Genomic DNA, 20,341 nt, shown 5'->3' with positions numbered 1-20,341 from the left:
CTTATACCCCCCCTTTTTTGGGTGCATATGCATGATTGATCACCTGAGTTCAAATCCCCAAAACCCACTTGAAAAGGTGGACATGCTGTACATGCATCTTGGACAGAAAGATTCCTAGAGCATATTGGCCACCACCTGAGCTTCTAGTCAGTGAAAGATAATCCTCCAAAGGAAAAATGCTGAGAGTTATATAAAGCCACCTCTTCTGTGTGTGTACTCCACACAAGTGTATCAGCATGTATGCCTGCATACACACACACACACACACACACACACACACACACACACACACAGAGAGAGAGAGAGAGAGAGAGAGAGAGAGAGGGAGAGGCTCTCTACTATGTGTGTCTATGGTAGATACCAACTGTATTAGTTTTTTAAAATTACACTTATTTTTATGTTTAATTTGTATATGCCTGTGGACACACACACCACAGCATATAGAAAGCAGAGGATAATTTATAGAAGTCGGTTTTCGCTTCTACCAAGGATGCTGAATCAGGTCTTTGGGCTCAGGAACAAGCACTTATACTTGCCCAGCAATTGTGCCACTCACTTTTTATTTTTAAATTCTCTTGTGCCATTCCAGCTTCTTCTCTGATTGTTTTTGTGACATCTTGTTTTATCCTTTAATATCTGTCCTTTCTGTGTATTTAAATCTCCTGTAGGTGACACATGATTAGACCACATTTATCAACTTTGACAATCTTTGCTTTTAGAAAATATTTGTGTGTGTGTGTGTGTGTGTCTGCGTATGCACAGGCGCGTGCATGTGTGCCTGTGAGCATAAATGTGCAAGTGGAGGTCAAAGGACAACTTGAAAGAATTGATTAAAGTGAATCCCAGGAATTGAACTCAGGTCGTAAGGATTGGTAGCAGATAAGTCATCTCGCTGACTCCAACTGCTTTTTGATATTATTCTTTTCTCCATTTACATTTAGTATTATTTGTATAAGGAATTCATGCAAACCATTTTGCTTTTTTATTTTCTTTTCCTTTTTTTGTTCCTCTTTTCACTAAAAAAATAATTTATTTATTTTATTTTATGAGCAAGGGTGTTTGGCTGCATATATGTCTGTGTGAGGGTGCCAGATCTTGGAGTTACAGACAGGTATGAGCTGCCATATGGGTGCTGGGAATTGAACCCGGGTCCTCTGGCAGAGCAGTCAGTGCTCACAACCACTGAGCCATCTCTCCAGCCCCCTCTTTTCATTTTCTATATTAAACATTTTCTAATATAGAATTTTAATTTTTTCAATGTTTTTAGAGTTCTGTGTGACACAAATTGCTCCACAATCTGATTCACTGAAATTCCGTGGCCAAGAAAAGTTTGTTCTGACACTACCAAGGCATTATTTATTCATTAGTGGGTGCGGTGTACACGTGCTTCTGTTTGCATATGGAGGTCCTAGAACAACTCAGAACTGTCAGTTCTCTCCTTCCACCTTTGTGAGACTCCAAGAATCAAACTCAGGTGGCCCCTACACATTTCCCCTTACTTAAGAAAGCTGCTGATTTTGTTGCTTGTGGAATTTAGCCTCTTCAAGACAACAATTGTGTTAATAAGAAATGCTGATGGCATGCCCCTCCTAAGGAGGTACTGGGAGCAAGGGGGGGGGACCCTTTGTTCCTGAGAAACCTTGAAGTGAGTTTCCATCACAGTGAGCCGGAAGGGGAGGACTTCATGAAGTCTTCTTTTTATCAAATTTTAGCAAATTTATTAAACAAATATTTATTTGCCCCACATAATTTAGACGGTAATATAGAAAACAATGTCCACCATTTCTGCTTGCTTCCCTGGGATGCAGTTTCCCAGAGTTCCCCATTTCACCATTTGGATGTCACTGCCTTGGCATTTTCGTTTGTTTATTTGTTTGCTTGTTTGTTTTGAGATGGGGTCTCTATGTAGTCCTGACTGTCCTGGAACTCTCTATGTAGACCAGGCTGGCCTCGGACTCACAGAAATCTACCTGCATCTACCTCCCAAGTACTGGATGGCAAGTTCTTTAGATGCTGCTACTGTCAAGCTTGTAGGATTTGGAATGTCTGGGTCTTGAGCAATCTTTAGCCTCTCCAAATGAGGTTTGCCAGGATCTAGAGACAACAGATGAGCCCTGATGACATCATGTGAGCCCTGGGATCTAGCTATGCTTAGAATTTAGCCCTTTCCATCACCCTCCCTGTGGAGTGGGGGAGGGGAATGGGGTGGTTGGGGAGCATGGGAGGGAGGGAGAGGGAAGTAGGATCGATATGTAAAATAAGAAAAAAAAATTTAAAAAATTTAGCCCTTTCATCTGGCCTTCTCTGAGTAACCAATAAAATAATTTCTTTCTTTGCTTAGCTAATACAATAGTTATTTTCAATGGCTGTGGTAAAACACCATAACAAAAGCAATGTATGGAAGAAAGTTTATTTTGGCTTATAGTTCTAGAGGGCTAAGAGTTCATCATGGCGATAAGCATTGCCGTGAAAGGCAGCCATGCGCCATGGAAGCAGGAACAAGAAGCAGAGAGCTTACATCCTCAATCAAAGCAGGAAGCAGGAAGTGGGGAAAGATTAGAAACACTCAAAACCCACCCCCAGAGACATACTTCCTCCAGCAAGGCCCTGCCACTTACCCTCCGTAAATAGTGCCACCAACTGGAAAACAAGCATTCAAACATAGGAGCTAATGGGGAACATTTCTCACTCAAACTGCTACAGGAGAGCTAGGTATCTTCCACATGTAGCCAAGATATTCTGAATATCAATCTGTAGTAGTATATGAATAAATATTACTGTAGAAAGTTTCTTCATGGTTTGTTCACATTTAACACAACCATTTTGCTAGCTAGGCTCATTTCAGTGCTTCTGTGGCCTCCAGTTGCTTGGTAAGATTGCAAATGTCCCCAAGGTGGTTCCAATGTCCCTCTTAGTGAGGGTATTTAATATATTCTTACACATTTGTCAATGTGTGTTCATAGCCATAGGACTAGTTCCCAGAGTGTCTCAATGTTAATTTCTAATGCTGAAGTATGGCATTGGTAATAACAGAGGTCTTTCCATAGGTTTAAAAAAGTTCAAACAAATCTAATAAGACACCCTTTTCCATTAGCCCACAACTAACTCATTAGAATGCCTGTAACCACACAGATTTCTATGCACTGGAACAAGTTACAGGCCTCTTTAGCAAGCTATAAATGGAAAAAGGGAATGTTACATGCCTTCCAGTGATATAAAAAATACAGGTAATGTAATGTGTGTTTATTTGGCATGGAACTGCCTTGAATAATAATAATAATAATTATTATTATTAATTAAAGAGGCAAGTTACTGGGTGGTTTGGAGTCAGACTGTGCTCAGGATAAATCACAGACAGGTCCGAGAGCAAGTTCATCCTAACTCTTGCCCTGAATGCAGACACTTGCAGCAAGCAATGGCAGTATGAACTGGAGTTCTCTGCAAAACCCACATGTGTTAAATATTCTTTAGACTGGGAGCAATTAGAACCTCTAGTTGTGGAGAGTTGGGACACTGTATCAGAGCCAACATTATCTTGGGTCATCATTAGCACCCTTAATTGCTGTTCATCACCCACCTCTGTATCTGGCCTAGCATCCATTCCTTTGACTACCAGGTAAAATCTTTGGCATGCTTAACTTAGCTGTAACTAGCTTACAACAATCCAAAGCTAAGAATATCATCAGATAGCATCTGAAATCCATCACAGAGACTTCCCTGCTGTGCTATAATCTGCCTGCTTGATGTCCCCACCTTACTTTATGGTTGTATTTTATTATGTGACTATAAAAATTTGTATAACTGCTTCCACAGTGAACTACACCATTCAGAGCATCTTGAGTTCTTGGGCCTTGTCATAAATAGTTGGCTCAGAATAAACTGTCTCTTATTCCCTTTGGAGCAAGAGCTGAATTTTGCCTTGACATGACACCACCAATAAAGACATCAGATACTGTTATAATTAGGAGCATATCCATTAAAACTCAGTGAAATCCTTTCTCCCTGAGTAAAACTTGAATAAGCATCCTCCTGCCACACTAGGTACTACTTGCCAATCAAATTTCTGAACAGCTTGCCCTTCAGTTATCTCTGCTACATCCTAAATATTCCTAGGATCCCACATACCTCTATTCCTCATGAGAGAAGCCTTGTGGGTAGTGAAATGTGAAGTTGTTAAAAAAAAAATGTCACAACTTGCCATTAACTGTGGGAACAGATGATGGGTATTCATTCAAGTCAACTATTTTTGTAGAATGGAGGGCTTCCTGGTTTACTAAATTTGATTTGTACTTGGCATATTATTTGTAACACTTTAAGCTTCTGAATTGCCCAAGAGAAAGACACATGTTAGAGAACTCAGTCACACCACTTGCAAGGAGCTTCACTATTAACAGTCCTACCCCTTGGGCCATTATCCCCAGAAGTAGAAAAGTAAATTAATCTCTAGGACTGCATAACATCAGTGAAATTTTAAATCTCCTAATGGTACATCAGAATTTGAAAGGCATGTGATGTAAAAAAAATCTTTGCCCTAATGGTTAAATGTTAGTTGAGGGCTAGGGAGGGGGCTCAGTGGACAAAAGTCTTTGCTGTGCAAGTCTAAGAACTTGAACTCAAAACCCCAGGACTTGCATAAAAAGCTAGATGTGGCCATGCACACACTGGAGACAGGAGGGTCACTGGATCTTACTGGCATCTAAGCTACCTCCAAGATGTCTGTTCCAGGGAATAAGGCTGAGAGTGATAAGTCAGGGCACACAATATTGTCTTCTGGACCCCCACACCTGGACACTAGAATGTCCACCTTCTCACACACACACACACACACACACACACACATCCATATACTATATACACTCATTGTCACACACAGAGGAATATATATTAGTCAAGAGAGGGTCTATACTGTGTGTCTGGGGGAGATGCCAACTGTTCCTCATGGTTATGACAAAACACCTGACAAAAGCAACTGAAGGAAGGAAGGGTTTGTCTTGGCTCATGGTTTGAGGAGCTATAGTCCATCGTTGGTGACAAAGTATGGCAGCAAGTAGCTCAAACCAAAGGATCACATTGCATCTTCAGTCAGGAAGCAGAGAACAAGCAGAACGTGCAGCCAGGCTAAAAAACCACCAGGTCCACCCCCTCTACTCAATTCCTCTAGCACAGATCCACCATTTAGGTCCAGGACCTTCTAAAACAGCATGTTCCACTGGAGACCAAGAGTTCAAACACATCCAAACTGCAGCACTGATGGTGCAGAAGATGGCTAAATCTACGGTTCTACTCCAGCCAGCCATCTGCTAGAATGCTTGCGTAACAGGGCTCCATTTTCTATGAGCAGCCTTGGCATCATACCCTATTGGCTTCATAGGGGGGGGGTCTCATGGGAAATATGATTTAGGCACTTTACTTTAAAGTACCCTGAAGATCAATATATCTCAACAATGCTCCCCAAAGCCATGCTCAGAATCTGCCATTATGCTGTAAGACTTGGAGAAGGTAAATGTCCTGTCAGCCACAATCTCTCTTTATTATTTTTAAGAAGTGCTGGTTCCTATTACCAGAAGCAGATAAGGAACACTAACACCCATTTGTCATTCAAAACAGACAGCTTACTTAGCTGGAATGAATCACACTCATCCTGTAGTGAGCTTGGTTTTTTATTTGTTTGGCTATTTTTGTTTTGTTTTGTTTTAATAGGGTCATAAAGTCACAATTCCAGGGCAGGGAAAATTCAAATGTGTTTCCATTGAGTTGTTCAGATCTTGGACAGAGTTGGGAGACAATTTCCCAACAGTAACTTTGGCTTTCTGATACATCCTTTTGCCTTAGTAGAGACATCATTTCACACCTCAAATGATAATTGCTGTGTGGAGATTTTAGCTCCTTACCCAGGTTTTCATGCAAATAACTTATCTCACAAGATGTAGACAGGCCTGTACATGGTAGAAACACACCATTTAATTAAATGGCAACAGAGGCTGTTGAGATGGTTTAGTAGTTAAAAGTGTATACTGCTCTGTGGGCACTTGCAAGCATGTGGTATACACAAACACAAATAAATTAAGTGTTTAAAAATTAAATTAGTGATAATCTTAGGCAGCAGACTGGCTGCAGCTATCCATCCAGGCCACGTTCTTCTCACTGATTTCTATGTTGGAGATGGTAAGGTTATCATTCACCATTTCCAAACCAACAGATGGGCAAGCACACCCCCCTTGAACAGCCCTAGACCTTCAAAATCAAACACCTTGCACCCAAATTGTTGGTCCTGAGGTTTGCCTCATCTCTGCACAATAGCACCATCTGTTTCTTAGATTGAGCCACATGAGAAATATGCAGTCTGAATGGTTAGATGATGACAATTTTAACTGAATCAACCAAAACCTGGCTGAAATCCTTTTTTATCTCCCCTGGTCCCCCCATTCCAACTCCATTTGTTAAGTGGGTCTCAAAACACAACCCGGGCCATCCAGTTCCCATACTAGATGGTGCAATGGCTTCCCACTGCCCTTACAGTGAGAGCAGGCATCTCACAGGGTTTTCAGAGCTGCAGTTCCAGCCCTGCTGTTCTCTTCGGCCGTCCCTCCCTCTCTGTTCTAGTTCCATGGACCTTTATTCTGGGACACCCGCCTCCTTCCAGATCAGGGCCTCTGCACACAGTCTCTTGCCTGGTCCTTTCTCTCTCAGGACTCCCAAACCTTCGTCACCCAGTACGCTCACTTCATTTGTGTCTTGCCACAATGGTCTCTAAGATCATTTCCAGGGTACAATAGGATTTAATATGACATATATCCATGATGCTTTTTCTCTGCCTCTGTCCTGATTAGACTTAAGCTCCTGTCAGACTTTAGGTCTAGAGAGCAGGGTCACCTAATTGACCCTATATCAAATGTCTATGGAAAGCATGGATCTCTCAGATACTAAGGTTGCAATTCAGAGTGCAACTCCCTCCCAGTTCCATGCCTCAGTTTTAATGGATCCTTTCATATTCCTCCCTCTATCACTTCCCCCCCCCTCCTTCTCTTTTCTGCCGTACCAGGAATGGAACTCAGGCAGGGCCTGGTGTATGGTAAATGCTCTCACTGAGCTATAGTCCTGGCCTACATTAAAGATTTTTAAAAAACAAAACAAAAAATGTTCAGTTAAAAAATTCAAAACTGAAAGGCTAAACTAGACTCTGGACCCTTTGTAAATGTCTGGGCACTTCTAACAGTGGTTATTGCTGTTTGAGAAACACTAAAAGAAGCTAACATTGGGGCTGGAGGAATGGCTCAGTGGTTAAGAGCACTGACTGTTCTTCCAGAGGTCCTGAGTTCGATTCCCAGCAACCACATGGTGGCTCACAACTACCTATAGTGAGATTTGGTGTCATCTTCTGGACTGCAGGGATACATGCAGGCATAATATTGTATACATGATAGGTAAATAAATCTTAAAAGAGAGAGAGAGAGAGAGAGAGAGAGAAGAATCTAACATTGACCAAGTACTACGAGCCATGTACAAGGAGGAAACTGAGGCTGGGGTTCTCAAGGAAGTAAATGGTGAAGCCACAGTCACAAAGTCCCTTGTCTAAGGCATGCTTTGGTTGCTCGGACCCAAAATCTTGAGGGACAAGCCTTCTAGACCCTCCATCTGCTGAGCATCCGAGCTAGGACGGGGGGGGGGGGGGGGGACTTCTATTGCCCCACAGTAAGGATCTCTAACACACCAGGGCTGATTTCAATGTTTAAGTGAAATCTTTCCCAAATGCTTCTTGATAACAACAGGGTTCCTACCGGAAGGAAGAGCCTCTGGGCAGCACAGGGCTTGAATAATTTCTTCCACTCTTGGGGGTTTCCAACGGAAAATGTGATGGGGTAGATTCTGTGCTCAAACTTCTTTGTATATGATTCGGGCCACTGACGCAACTGCAAAACATGGAGACACAGAAGGGTTAGGGTTAGACACGGAGATAAACGGAGAACATTTGAGAGGCCTCTGGCTAGCACAATGGGAATTATCCAGGCAACTCACACAGCAAGTCTCGCTTCATTGCTGCTCCTACAGGTTACATGAAAGAACATTTTCCTATAACATTGCTAGCATTGAAAACAAACATTTGCTGAAGGCAGGGGATTTGGAGACTGGTTCACAAACACTGCCAAAGGGAATCTGGATTTGGATAAAATGCCAAGAGGGCAATTCAGAATAATTCAGAAGCTGGTTAACAAGGTCCCCAAAACAGAGGTACAGGGGCTTTAATCACAATATAGTCTGTGGAAACAAAATCTGGAGAGAAGTCAAATTATAAGGAACTGGAAAACTAAAAAATTATGATAGACTTATACAACAGAATAATGCAGAATAAAGATGTTATATATGTAAAACCTATCATACAGTCAGAGCAGAGGTGCATGCCTGTAATCCCAGAAATAGAGAGGTTGTCAAAGAGGAACACAAGTAAACTCCACTGGGCTATGTGAGATCCTGTCTAAAAAAAATTATAACATGGCTCCCTCTAATAGCAAAAGTACCCTGCATCTTTATTTCAAGGGTTACTTTTACATGAACGAGTGTTTTGTCTACAAGTATGTAAACATACCATATGTATATCCTGTGTGTGCCTGTTGCCTGCAGAGACCAGATGAGGGCATTGGATCCCCTGGAACTGGAGTTACCATTGTGAACTACCCAATGTGGGTGCTGGGAACTGAACCTGAGTTCTGCAAAAGCAGAAAGAGCTCTTAACTACTGGACCATTGCTCTAGCCCCTATGCACATGTCTTTTGTTCATGGAGAAAAATCTAGACAGACAGCATCCTATTATTAAAAGTAGGCACCTTTACAGGTGGTGCTTACGGGTCTCATTTCCTGTTGATATTTCTGTATTCTTCAGAACTTTTAATAATGAATATGTTTCTCTTTGCATATGTCAATTTTTAAAGATATTTGTTCATTTTATGTGTGTAGATGGAAGTTTCTGTTCCATCTGGCCCTGAAGCCCTTTAGTTCCAAATAAACACAGAGCTTCTATTAATTATAAACTGTTTGGCCAATGTTTCAGGCTTCTTATTGGCTAGTTCTCTCTTAATTATTAACCCATTTCTATTAATCTATGTATTTCCACATGGTCTTGGCTCACCAGTGATGTCACTGTCTTCCTCAACACCTACGTGGTGTCTCTCTCTTGACACTCTCTGTGTTCTTCCTCCCAGAACTCTCCTAGTTTGGTAACCCCACCTACATTTCCTACCTATCTACATCCTGCCTGCTCATTGGCCAAAACAGTTTTATTTATCAACCAATAAGAGAAACATATACTCACAACATACAGAAGAACATCCCCCATAATATGTGTGTCTTAGTTAATGTTCCATTGCTGTGAAGAGACAGCATGACCTTGGCAACTCTTACGAAGGAAAACATTTAATTGGGGCTGGCTTATAGTTTCAGAGGTTCAGTTCATTATGTTCAATTTGTGTACAGGCAGAGTTGGTGCTGGAGAAAGAACCAAGAATCCTACATCTTGATTGACAGGCAGCAGAAGCAACTTTCATACTGGGTGTGGCTTGAGCATATATAAGACCTCACAGTCTACCTCCACAGTGACACACTTCTCTAACAAGGTCACACCTCCTAATAGTGCCACTCCCTATTTGGGGACCATTTTCTTTCAAACCACCACAATGCGTATGTGTGCTTTTCCTGCACCTATGTATGTGCACATGCGTGCCTGGTGCCTGCAGAAGACAGAAGAGGTCACCATTCCCCCGAAACCAGTTACAGATGGCTGTGTGTGCCATGTGCATGAGAATTAGATTCAACTCTTAACTGCTGAGCCATCGCTCAGCCTGTGCATCTGTTAATTTTAAGATAAATTTCTAATGGACCTTGTTTTTTTTTTTTTTTTTTTAATTCTTGTAGTTGAGAGAAATGGATCAGACGATAAACAATCACCATCCTGCCTCTCACCTTCCCACACAGTTTATTAGTGTTGCAACTGAGGGACCCATTTACTATTAGTATTATTTTGTCTGTTCGTTTGCTTTCGAGACAGGGTTTTCTCTGTGTAGCCTTGGCTGCTCTGGAATTTGCTCTGTAGATCAGGCTGGCCATCCACCATCCTTTTCTACTCCAAGCAATCACTGATCTTTCTGTCCTCTCTTGGACTCCTGTTTTCTTGATTTGTCCTGTCACTACACTTGCAAGGCCCTGTCACTAAATGCTGGCTTCTTTCACTTGGTACTGTGTACTTAAGATTCTGCATGCCTTTTTGTGGCTTCACAATTCATTTATTCTTGTAAGACTTTAAAAAGTTTTATCTGTATCAGTGAATAACTTTACATGAACAAGTCCCTGGCAACTTATGGGGTAGTGTCTGAGTAACAGAATACAACAAAATCCTTCATGATCCCATAGAGTCAGCAAATAACAGCCTCAAAAGACCCATATCCAGCCACCACATGCAGGAAAGCAAGTTGACATTTTAAAGTAGTCCAAGAAGAGATTGGAGATGTGTTGGCTCTTAAGAGTATATATTGATCTTGCAGAGGACCTGAGATCATTTCTCAGCACCCCATCGGGTGGTTTATATTCTCAGGTGTTTTACAACCACGTGTTACTCCTACTTTAAGGGGAATCTAATGAATCTGGCCTCCACAGGTACCTGTGTCCATACCCACAGACATATACATAATTAACAATTAAAAAAAAACCTTTAAAAACATCAAAATACTCGAGCTTTGTGACAGTTAAGAGATACATGAAACTTGGATTTGTGTCCCTAAGTCACACTGTAATGATCACTTTTGCACTTTTGCACTTGTAATTGTGCTGCACACACCCACAAAGCCATAGTTGCTACCTAAAGCTGGTGTTTTACAGAAAGACTTTAAAAAGCCACCCCCATTTTAGAAGAAGTTAGTTATCTATGCATTGTTGATAAAAGAAAGAATATGGTGTATGGTTTATTTTCTGATATTCATTGGGAAGATAATGTTCTAGTTTGCTTTCTGTTGCTGTGATAAAGCCCCATTCCCCAAAGCTTCTTGGGCAGGAAAGATTTTATTTCGGTTCAAAGCTTCACAGTCCACTGTGAAGTGAAGTCAGGGCAGGAACCAAAACAGGGCAGGAACCTGGAGGCGGGAACTGGTGCAGAGGCCATGGAGGAATTCTGCTTATTGGCTAGCTCCTCTGTGGAATAGTCCTTTACACCGTGTGAATGAATATATGTCACTGTGATTGGTTTTAATAAAAAAGCTAAATGGCCAGTAGCTAGGCAGGATTTTCAGGGCAGAGAGAATGCTGGGTGTTGGGAACGTCAGAAGAAGCAGCATGGGAAGTACACAGATGAGGTAAACAAGCCTAGGGCAGCACATAGATTAATAGAAATGGGTTAATTTAAGTTATAAGAGCTAGCTAAAAACAAGTCTAAGCTATTGGCCCAGCGTTCATAATGAATAAGAAGTCTCCATGTGGTTATTTGGGAGTGGATGGCAGGACACACAGAAACTCCACCTACCCCCTTCTTGGCTTGCTTGGCCTGCTTTCATATAATCCAGGACCTCCTGCTCAGGAGTAGCATCACCTACAGTGGACTGGGCCATTCATTACCAACTATTAATCATGAAAAAAAAACCCAGAGATTTGCCTATAGGCCATTCTGATGGAAGCAACTCAACTGACATTTTGTCTTCCTAGATGATTCTAGCCTTTGTCAAGTTGAAAAAAATAAAAATAAAAACAAAAACCTAACCAGCACAGACATGGAATAGAAATATATGTCAAAATTGTTCTGAGCACTGCTGTGGTGGTTGGGTCTTTTTAATATGTGATTCACACATCTATTGGTTATTGTTTAAAACGTACACACATTAATTTTATAAACACAAACTTTTAGAAAAATTGGGTGGTACTTGACAATTTCTGAGTGACACCTGAAAGAATATAACATGTGATTAATGATGGGCATTGACCAACCTGAACCCTCACCAACAGCAATACCACAATCAAGCTCACTGGCTTGGGAGAAATGACACCCACACAAACCCTTAGTACAACGGTACCAGTCACTTAGCAAGCACAAGCACACATGTTAGGTACACACTGAGCCCTAACTCGGCCCTCCAAGAATGTGTGTGTGGGAGGGTCCCCCTTACTTTGACCTTCAGTATCTCTCTTTCCCAACCCATGTTGGAAACAGCCTCAGTCCATGTGGATTTGTTACAATACAAATTTATATCTATTCCTATTAGGGTCAAAGCTACGTTTCCACATAATGATTCTTTCCCTTCTCCAGTCTTTTTTTCCTCCCATGAAGATTTTCTTTCTTTTCCACCTCCATATTCTGTATATCACATCCTTTTTTTAGTGCTTATCTTAAAAAGTCAGATGGTAACTATTATCATACTCCTGACTTACAGGGACTCACAGAAAGTCTAACTATGGTTCAGATGATATATTTTAGTCTGATTTTTAACATTCACTACAACTTAGGTGTTACTGTTTAAATCACCCATCTTCCACTTTGCCTACATATCTTTTGTCCTCATGAACTCATCACACCTTCCTTCTGGGAACATTATTACTCCATCCTAAAGTATATCCTATACAAATCTCCTTTAATGAAGACTTTTTGCTGTTAACTCTTTCATTCTCTGTATGTAGTTTGACCAGGGAAGAATATCCAAGCTGATATAGTCTCTGAATTTTGAAAGTATTATCTCATTGTGCATTAGCTAACATTTCTATTGAGAAGTTAATTGTTATAACTAGTGCTTTTAATAAAATAATTAATTGGGAGGCTGTGATGGCTTGAATGAGAATGTAGACTCAGATGGTTTAATGTTTGGGTAGGTTTAGGAGGGGCAGCCTTGCTGGAGGAGGTGATGCTAGGTATGGGCTTTGAGGGTTTTGTTTGTTTATTTGTTTTTTTTTTTTTTCAAGACAGGGTTTCTCTGTAACTTTGAAGCCTGTCTTGGAACTCATACTATAGACCAGGCTGGCCTTGAACTCACAGATATCTGCCTGCCTCTGCCTCATGACTAGTGGGGTTAACAGTGTGTACCACCACCACCCGGCTGGGCTTTGAGGTTTTAAAGCCACACACCATTCCATTTTGCTTGTGGTTTACAATATAAGTCCTCAGCATTCTGCTCCAGCCTGTGCTGCCATGCTTTCACGATGGACTCTCACCCCTCTGGAACCCCTCCTTCTGATAAGTTGCCTTGGCCATGGTGTTTTTATCACAGCAATGGAAAAGTATTGATCTCAGAGGTTATGAGGCCATGTCAGTTCCAATAAACCAAGTTTTTACCTAAGCAACTGAGACCCACTTAGTTCAAACAGCTACATACCAGGCCAATTAGAAACCAGCAACTAGCCAGGAGCCACCCCCTGCTTAAGCTCACCCAATCAAAAGCTGCCAACAAAGCCCTTCCTAGGGACTTCCTCTGGAATGATCCAAATATGGACACTGATCTAAGCTAAACTTTGTCTGGCTTGCTCACACATCCTCCTTACAGGCCTTCCTTCTGGCAGTCTTTCCCCAGGGCCCAAATCAGCTGGCAATCTGGAGCTGTTTCCTCATGAAGGTATGGCTTATGTTCTTTTCTGTCTGGCTCATTTTCCCCCTCAAAGTGCAGCCCTTCTTGTCCAGTGCGTGCGTGCGTAGGACAGAGTCCCCTTCCATCTCGTCAGTCAAGGCAGCCTTTCCTGTTGTTGCTGCCCCTCCCTATATTCCAGGCTGCCAGGCTTGTGAGCTTCTAGATAATTCTGTCTTTGCTGCCATCTCACAGTAGGAGTTCTGGGTTAACAAATGTGAGTTACCTGGAGCTTTTTACCTGTGTTCCTGGGATCAAACTCGGGTCATCAGGCTCAGCAAGTCCTTTAACAAGATGAGCTATTCCCCCAGCCCCAGGATACCTTGAAAAAAGAAACTTCTGGGGCCTTTTGTCCTTTTTTTCTTAAAGAGAGGCTGCATGAAATACAGCTTTTTAAAAAAGAAAGGAACGCTCTAAATATAGAAGACCTAACCCATGCTGCAGCTGCCTGAAGCATGGCAATGGTGGCTTTTTTTTTTTAATTTCACCCTGAGATGAAAATATGTGGTTCTAATATCCCAGGAAGTCTTCACAGAAAACTCTGAATACACCTAAAATTCTCAGTGCTGGGTGACAAGAGAAGACAGGGGAGCCTCAGCCAGCTGCTGCTAACAAAATGCCCAATGAACAGCACACATTCCAGGAATCTTTGCAGAGTGAAAGAATACATCTATTATCAGACTGGCCCTGCAATGATACCCTGCATACATACTCAGAAGAAGAATGGTTTGTCCTAAGATATGGATGGCAATGTCCTGAGATATGGATGAGATATGGAAGCAGAGAGACATTCTATAACCTACATAGAGTCTCAGGTTTTAAATCTAAACTGTCACCATAATTATTGCATGGAAAAGAGGTGATCCTACGTGTTCTGCCTAGTAAATTTAATACCTGTTAATCAGCTCCACTGCACTGCAATGAAACACCTGAGGCAATCAACTTAAAAAAGAGGAAAGGTTCCTGGCAAGGTGGTGTACACCTTCAGTTCTAGCACTTAAAAGGGAGAGGCACACAGGCAGACCTCTGTAAGTTCCAGGCCAGCCAGGGCTATGTAGTCAAACTCTATCCCAACCAAACCAAACTAACCCAACACCATAACCAAAAAGCCCAAATGAAGAAAAAAAAGAAAAATAGTTTTGCCCATAGTTCCAAGCCCTGATTGGTTGGTCCAGTTGCTGTGGGGCCCGTGACAAAGAAGCAGAACATGACAGCAATGTGTGCATTAGAAATACATGAGACGGCTCAGCAGTTAGAGCACTGAGTGTGTTTCCAGAGTACCCTGGTTCAGTTCCTAGCACCCATATGGTGTCTCACAAGCATCTGTAACTCCAGCTCTAGGGGATCTGACTCCCTCTTCTGGCCTCTGTGGGCACTACATGCATGTGGTACACAGGCATCCATGCAGCCAAATAATCATATACATAAAATTAAATAAACCTTTCTTTAAAAGAGAAAACAGAAAGAGGCAAGGCCCCAGTAGATACCCACAAGTACTGGAGATCACAGACTTAACTTTCTTGAGGGTCCACCACCTCCTGGCAAGAGTGGCCAAGAGTGGCATTCGGGGAGACAGTTGTTAGGAGCAGTTTTCTGTCCCGCCTGGTACCAGAGCTGGGACAGCCCCAAATAACACACAGAGACACTGTATTAGATATAAAGCTGTGACCTGTTACTAGCATTTCTTATTGGCTAGCTCTGTCTTAAATATTTACCCATTTCTATTAATCTAAGTGTTTTCACGTGGTCTTATCTTAGTGGAGAGAGGGTCCGGGGTTCTTGGTCCACATGTTGATTCTCTTACTCTATCTATCCCCAAATCTTCCTTCTCCTTGTCCCGCCTATCTTGCTTTCCTACTGGCCAACAGTGCTTTATCCATTAACCAATAAGAGAAGCATATTTATAGAATGACATCTCCCATCAGACAGTCCAGTCCCAAACCACGGTAACTCCTACTACAACTCCCTTCACTGGTCTCACAAAGACTTGAAACAATTCAGGAGTAAGTGCATCAGGAAACCCAACACCCAATAGAGCACCATAAGCATGGACCGTCACATCCCAGAGGAAGCTACTCCCAATTCACAACTCGGCAGTCACTGTGGCTCGTCAGACAGAGTTCACAGGTCAGGAACTCAGACAAGGCACAGCAGGAAGAGCGGACACTGTTTCACCATCCTGGGGCCTCAGCCAGGAGAGACTTGAAGGCCTGGCCTGAGCATCCAGAAGCAACTTTGTCCACATACCTGGTGCCCAATGCCCTCTGTTCTGAGGCCTCATTCTTCGCTCTGTTGGCCTCTACTGAGGGCTTCCTCACACAGACTACTTTGAACTTCTTTAGGCATGGTGGCAACTTCTAGGCACGGTTCTCCCCAAAGGGTCAAACAAAAGCTATCTTCTTTCCATGACCTAGCTTTGGTGTCACATGTCATTACACCTGTCCCAGTCCCTCACCTGAATGTCTAGCTACATGTATGTGTGTATGCACAGAGGTAGCATTGACTGTTACCTTGTAACAAATGACTCAGAAAGCAATAGCTTAAGACCGTAACTGTTTATCTTAAATGACTTAAAAAAACTTTTTATTGCAATTATGTATTCATGTATTTACTTCCATATCTATGCATATGCATACCACCTCACTTGGGTGGAGGAGAGGGGACAATTTCCAGGAGCCAGTTCTATCCTTCTTGAAGGGTTTCTATATGCTGATATTAAGTCCCTCTACAGACACAGTAAGCCAAATACAGCCAAATTAAAAAGTAAAGGACCAAGTTTAATCTGAGCAAAGCACTCCCAGGTGACTCTTGAAAAAGGGAACAGGAGAGAAATCACACAGCCATTCAAAAGGGGGTGGCTTTACTACCCTGTAGAGACATGGGGTGATGATGGGCCATTTTCTTTCAAACCACCGCAGTGGGCAAGAACATACCTCATCAGATGAAGATCTCCATGAACTACGCAGACAGCAGTGGGTTTTACCCAGGGTTGGTAACCCAAAAGAGACAGTAAAATACCTTTTCTAGTTTACTATCAGGGATGGCCCCCTTCCACTCCACATGATGCTACCTGTATCCAGACCTACTCCAGCAGTACAGGAGGAATGTATCTGAGGATATGAATACTCTAGAAGGTATAGTTGGCCACAGATATGGTCATACATATCTCCCTTCCCCCATGCAATCTCTAGCCAAAATGTGCAACCCCATGCTCAGCATCCAGCATGCAGGCGATGTCAGAGGGACTCTGTGTGATGTGACTACTGGTTATCCATGGCCAGTTTTCCTCCATGCTTGTGTGTAAACAGTTCAGAGGCCCTTGTACTTGGATGGCCTGTGGCTGCTTCTGGACAGTTGAAGAGATCCATGTCATTGTCACGCAAAAGGAGAAAACGGCGTGGTCCTTATGTTCCATCTGTCTCTTTCCTAAAGTAGCATCCTGACTAGCCAACAACACTCCAGCAGGTGCAGCTGTGTGAAGGATTAGTGTCACAGAGCGCCTGTTCCAGAGCCAAGGCCATATGGACCAGTTAGTCTCCGTGGGAGAGAAGCATCAGGCATGCAAAGTCTTGAGCTCCACAGGAGCCATCATGGCAGCTGACTTGAGCTATACTGAACATCATTTTTCTAAAAATAGCCTGGACTAGCCCCAAGTTGCAGATGGGTAAGAGGAGACATTCAATGGCTAAAAGAACCCGGAACAAGTAAACAGTGAACCAAGTTTTGAATGTGAGTTCTTTGTTTACTGGTTCAGGAAGGTGTATGTAATTGTGGTAAATACCACAGGGACATGAATCGGTTGAGTTTAACCTGGCATTTTGTGAGAAAACCAGTAGAACTCTCCAAGTCTTGGTTTCTCAGACTACTACACTTTGAACTCATACTCAACAAATTCATGTTTAAGGAGCCTGGTCCTAGGTGTGGCAAGGTTAAAGGTGATGTCGAAAGGAAGTATCTCAGGTCACTGGGGTCACCCCAGTTCTTAGAGGACTGGAGCTAATTGTTACAAGACCATTGTTATATATATAAAAAAAATTCAAACTTCATCACACCCTGGTTTCTCTTTGGATTCCTGTCTGGCAATATGATGTCTTTTTTTCTACACATGTTCTACTGTGATAGGGCATACCCTGCCCCACCTCATCAGTCACAAGATCCTCACAACTAAGATGATACTGGGACCATACCCTTGAGTCTCCAGAGCTGTGAGTTAAATAAACCTCTTTTCTTTAGAATGTTACCTAGCCAGGAGTAATATTTGAGTAATAATAAAAAACAATAAAAGAACAACCTAAATTAGACAGGGTTACTTTCTGCAAAAAGTTGTGAGGATTAATGAGAAGAAATCACAAATATAATCTTTATATTGTCACTGCCCTCTCCCTTATAGTACCACTTCAGAGCAGTTAACTGGGAGTGTTCCAATCTTTTCATTCCCTTGTTGCCTGAGGCATTCCACAAGGCATTGTTCCAACTCACTCCAAAGCTCTAAAACTACACATTCCTGGCTTCTCTTGGTGGCATCTGGAGGCAACTTTTCCCTTAGGAAACATAGAGCATTCTCTAGTTTTCTATTGTTTATCTTTCTCTGTTCAATACATTGTTCTTGGCATTCATTCCTCTCAAGCTCCGCTAGCCTGATGACAGGACGAAGCACTGTTGACTCAGTCAGCAGAAACAAAACAAAGCAGGTTCCCTCTCTGCCAGGATCCAAGACCTTGGTACAAGATAAAACATCCAAGGCAAACAAAGCTTGGCCTGCCAGGGTCAGGCAGGACTGCCACTGAGGGAATTGGCCTTTCTGTAGCTCTCTGGTGTGGTGGAAACTCAGAAAGGGACGAGCCGAGTAAATGGAGATCCAGCTGCACAACAAAATCTCCATGGTCACCAAAAAGGAGGTGAGGCTGTCGGAGCACTGGCCCAGATCAAGGATGGCATTGCCTCACAGCAGAGAATCCGGGAGAGCATATCCCTGATCTATATAAGTACACGTGTGTGACAGGCATATATATGTGTGTCTATATAGAAACCCACACTGAACTCTGGGTGAAAAGGAAAACATGGCGAACTCCCCCAGATCATTAACTCTGACGTCTCTTACTAAGACTGGAGGGTCATGGGGACTCCATTATCCTCTACAGTATTTGGATTTATCTCATTGAAATCATTGGATTTATCTCATTCTCCCACCAACACACAAAAGTATGCTTTTTGCCCCAGGAAGGTGGACAGTTCTAATATCCCAACACAGACTGTGTGCCAAGTCATATACTCACATGCTCCTAGTATGTCTAAGAGGAGGAGGTGATTGCCCAATTTTTAAAATTCTTGTGTGTCGGCATGTTCAAATTTGGTCACACACTCATGCCCTGGACACATGAAGGCTGTTGAACAATCTTGGGTGTTGGCCCTCCCCGTACATCCTGTTTGAGGCAGGCTCTGTATTCTGCAGCTGCACAAGCCAAGTCAGCTGGTCCATGAAGATTCTCCTGCCTCTACTTCACATCTGACCTTAGGAGGGCTGGGATTACAGACACATGCCACCATGGATTATGGAGACCCAAACCAGAAGTGGAGCAGTAGACCAGGCACATTTTTTCTTTTATCAATTAAAACACTGTCTTGTCAGAAGTGTATAGTTGAAAATGTTGTGTAGTATGAGCACATGTGAGGGCATGAACTGTAGTGTTTGTTTATTTCCACTATCCTGGGAATCGCCCATGCTCTTCCCAGGCACTGTACCTGTTCTTGCCTAGACCACCAGTACCCTCCCTTTGCCTGATTGTGAGCTGCATACATAATTATTCCTTAGAGTATTTCTTTTCACCTGGCTTCTTGTACTCAGGGTTCCTATGAGCTGTATCTGTTATAGCCAAGGTCCATATACATATATATATATATATATATATATACATATATATACACCTTCGTCACTGTATGGTAGATGATTTTGCTCAGTAAATGCTTCAGACATTGAGCCAGCTCCCCAGCCCATCTCTGACTCACACACAAGTCAAGGAACCCCCTGAGCCAAGGATCGAAGGTCCTCCAACTGAGCGTGCAGCCAGCCCCAGCTGGGATTTGCACTGCCAGTGCGTCCAGTGTGGTCTAACGGCCCTCCCATGAACTCTGTGCCACAGTCTACCCCGCATCACCTGTTTATCGAACTCGGGCTTCAGAGCATCTTCAGTGAAGATGTGGAAACACATCTTCCTGTGGCTGAAGAGCACGGCTGACTTGAGCATGACCAGCGTCTCCTCCAACCGGTTGCCACAGGCCACCACAGCCAGGTGAATCCAGAGCTCGGGTGGCACAGAGTGCAAACTCCTAGCTTCCCCAGGCCTCCTAGAAAGAAAAAAAAACAAGCTAAAAAAAAAAAAAGCCCCACCAAATGGTTGGAACATTTCAAAACATGAACAGGCACAATCTGTTACATTTTATAAAGTGATAAGCATTTTGACAATTCTTCCTGCTTGTAGAAAAATACCATTTATTCCCATATTTATCCTGGCCATAATGAGATGAGTCACTGTTTGGATGGCTATAGGTGTCTGGAAGTTTTTCTGCCAGCATTCAGCTGTCTACTGCCTGCTGGCTGCCTACAGGACTGTGTTTGGAAATATCATTTCCAAACTCCGACAGCTGACTGGGGGCTGTGGGGTTCCCACTAGCACAGGGCCATGGAAATTAGATTTGATGCAATTTGAACAAGAGAAGGGTGAGTAGTGTCTTTCCCATGTGAACCTCGAAATATGATA

General features: G+C 42.7%; 1 protein-coding gene across 1 annotated transcript in view; it reads right to left on the bottom strand.

Annotated features, from left to right (window-relative positions):
- Gxylt2 (glucoside xylosyltransferase 2) overlaps positions 1–20,341 on the bottom strand; it is a 76,004-nt gene that overhangs the window by 34,484 nt on the left and 21,179 nt on the right. Inside the window, exons 2-3 of the mRNA XM_051203473.1 lie at positions 19,739–19,928; positions 7,779–7,910 (exon numbers count right to left, since the gene is read on the bottom strand). Of these exons, the coding sequence (XP_051059430.1) occupies positions 7,779–7,910; positions 19,739–19,928 (322 nt within the window). The remainder of the gene's footprint in view (positions 1–7,778; positions 7,911–19,738; positions 19,929–20,341) is intronic.

The sequence above is a fragment of the Phodopus roborovskii genome, unplaced genomic scaffold (genome assembly GCF_943737965.1).
Source record: "Phodopus roborovskii unplaced genomic scaffold, PHOROB, whole genome shotgun sequence".
Taxonomy (NCBI): Eukaryota; Metazoa; Chordata; class Mammalia; order Rodentia; family Cricetidae; genus Phodopus; species Phodopus roborovskii.
Note: the sequence above shows the minus strand (reverse complement) of the source record. Positions and strands in the feature narration are given on the sequence as shown.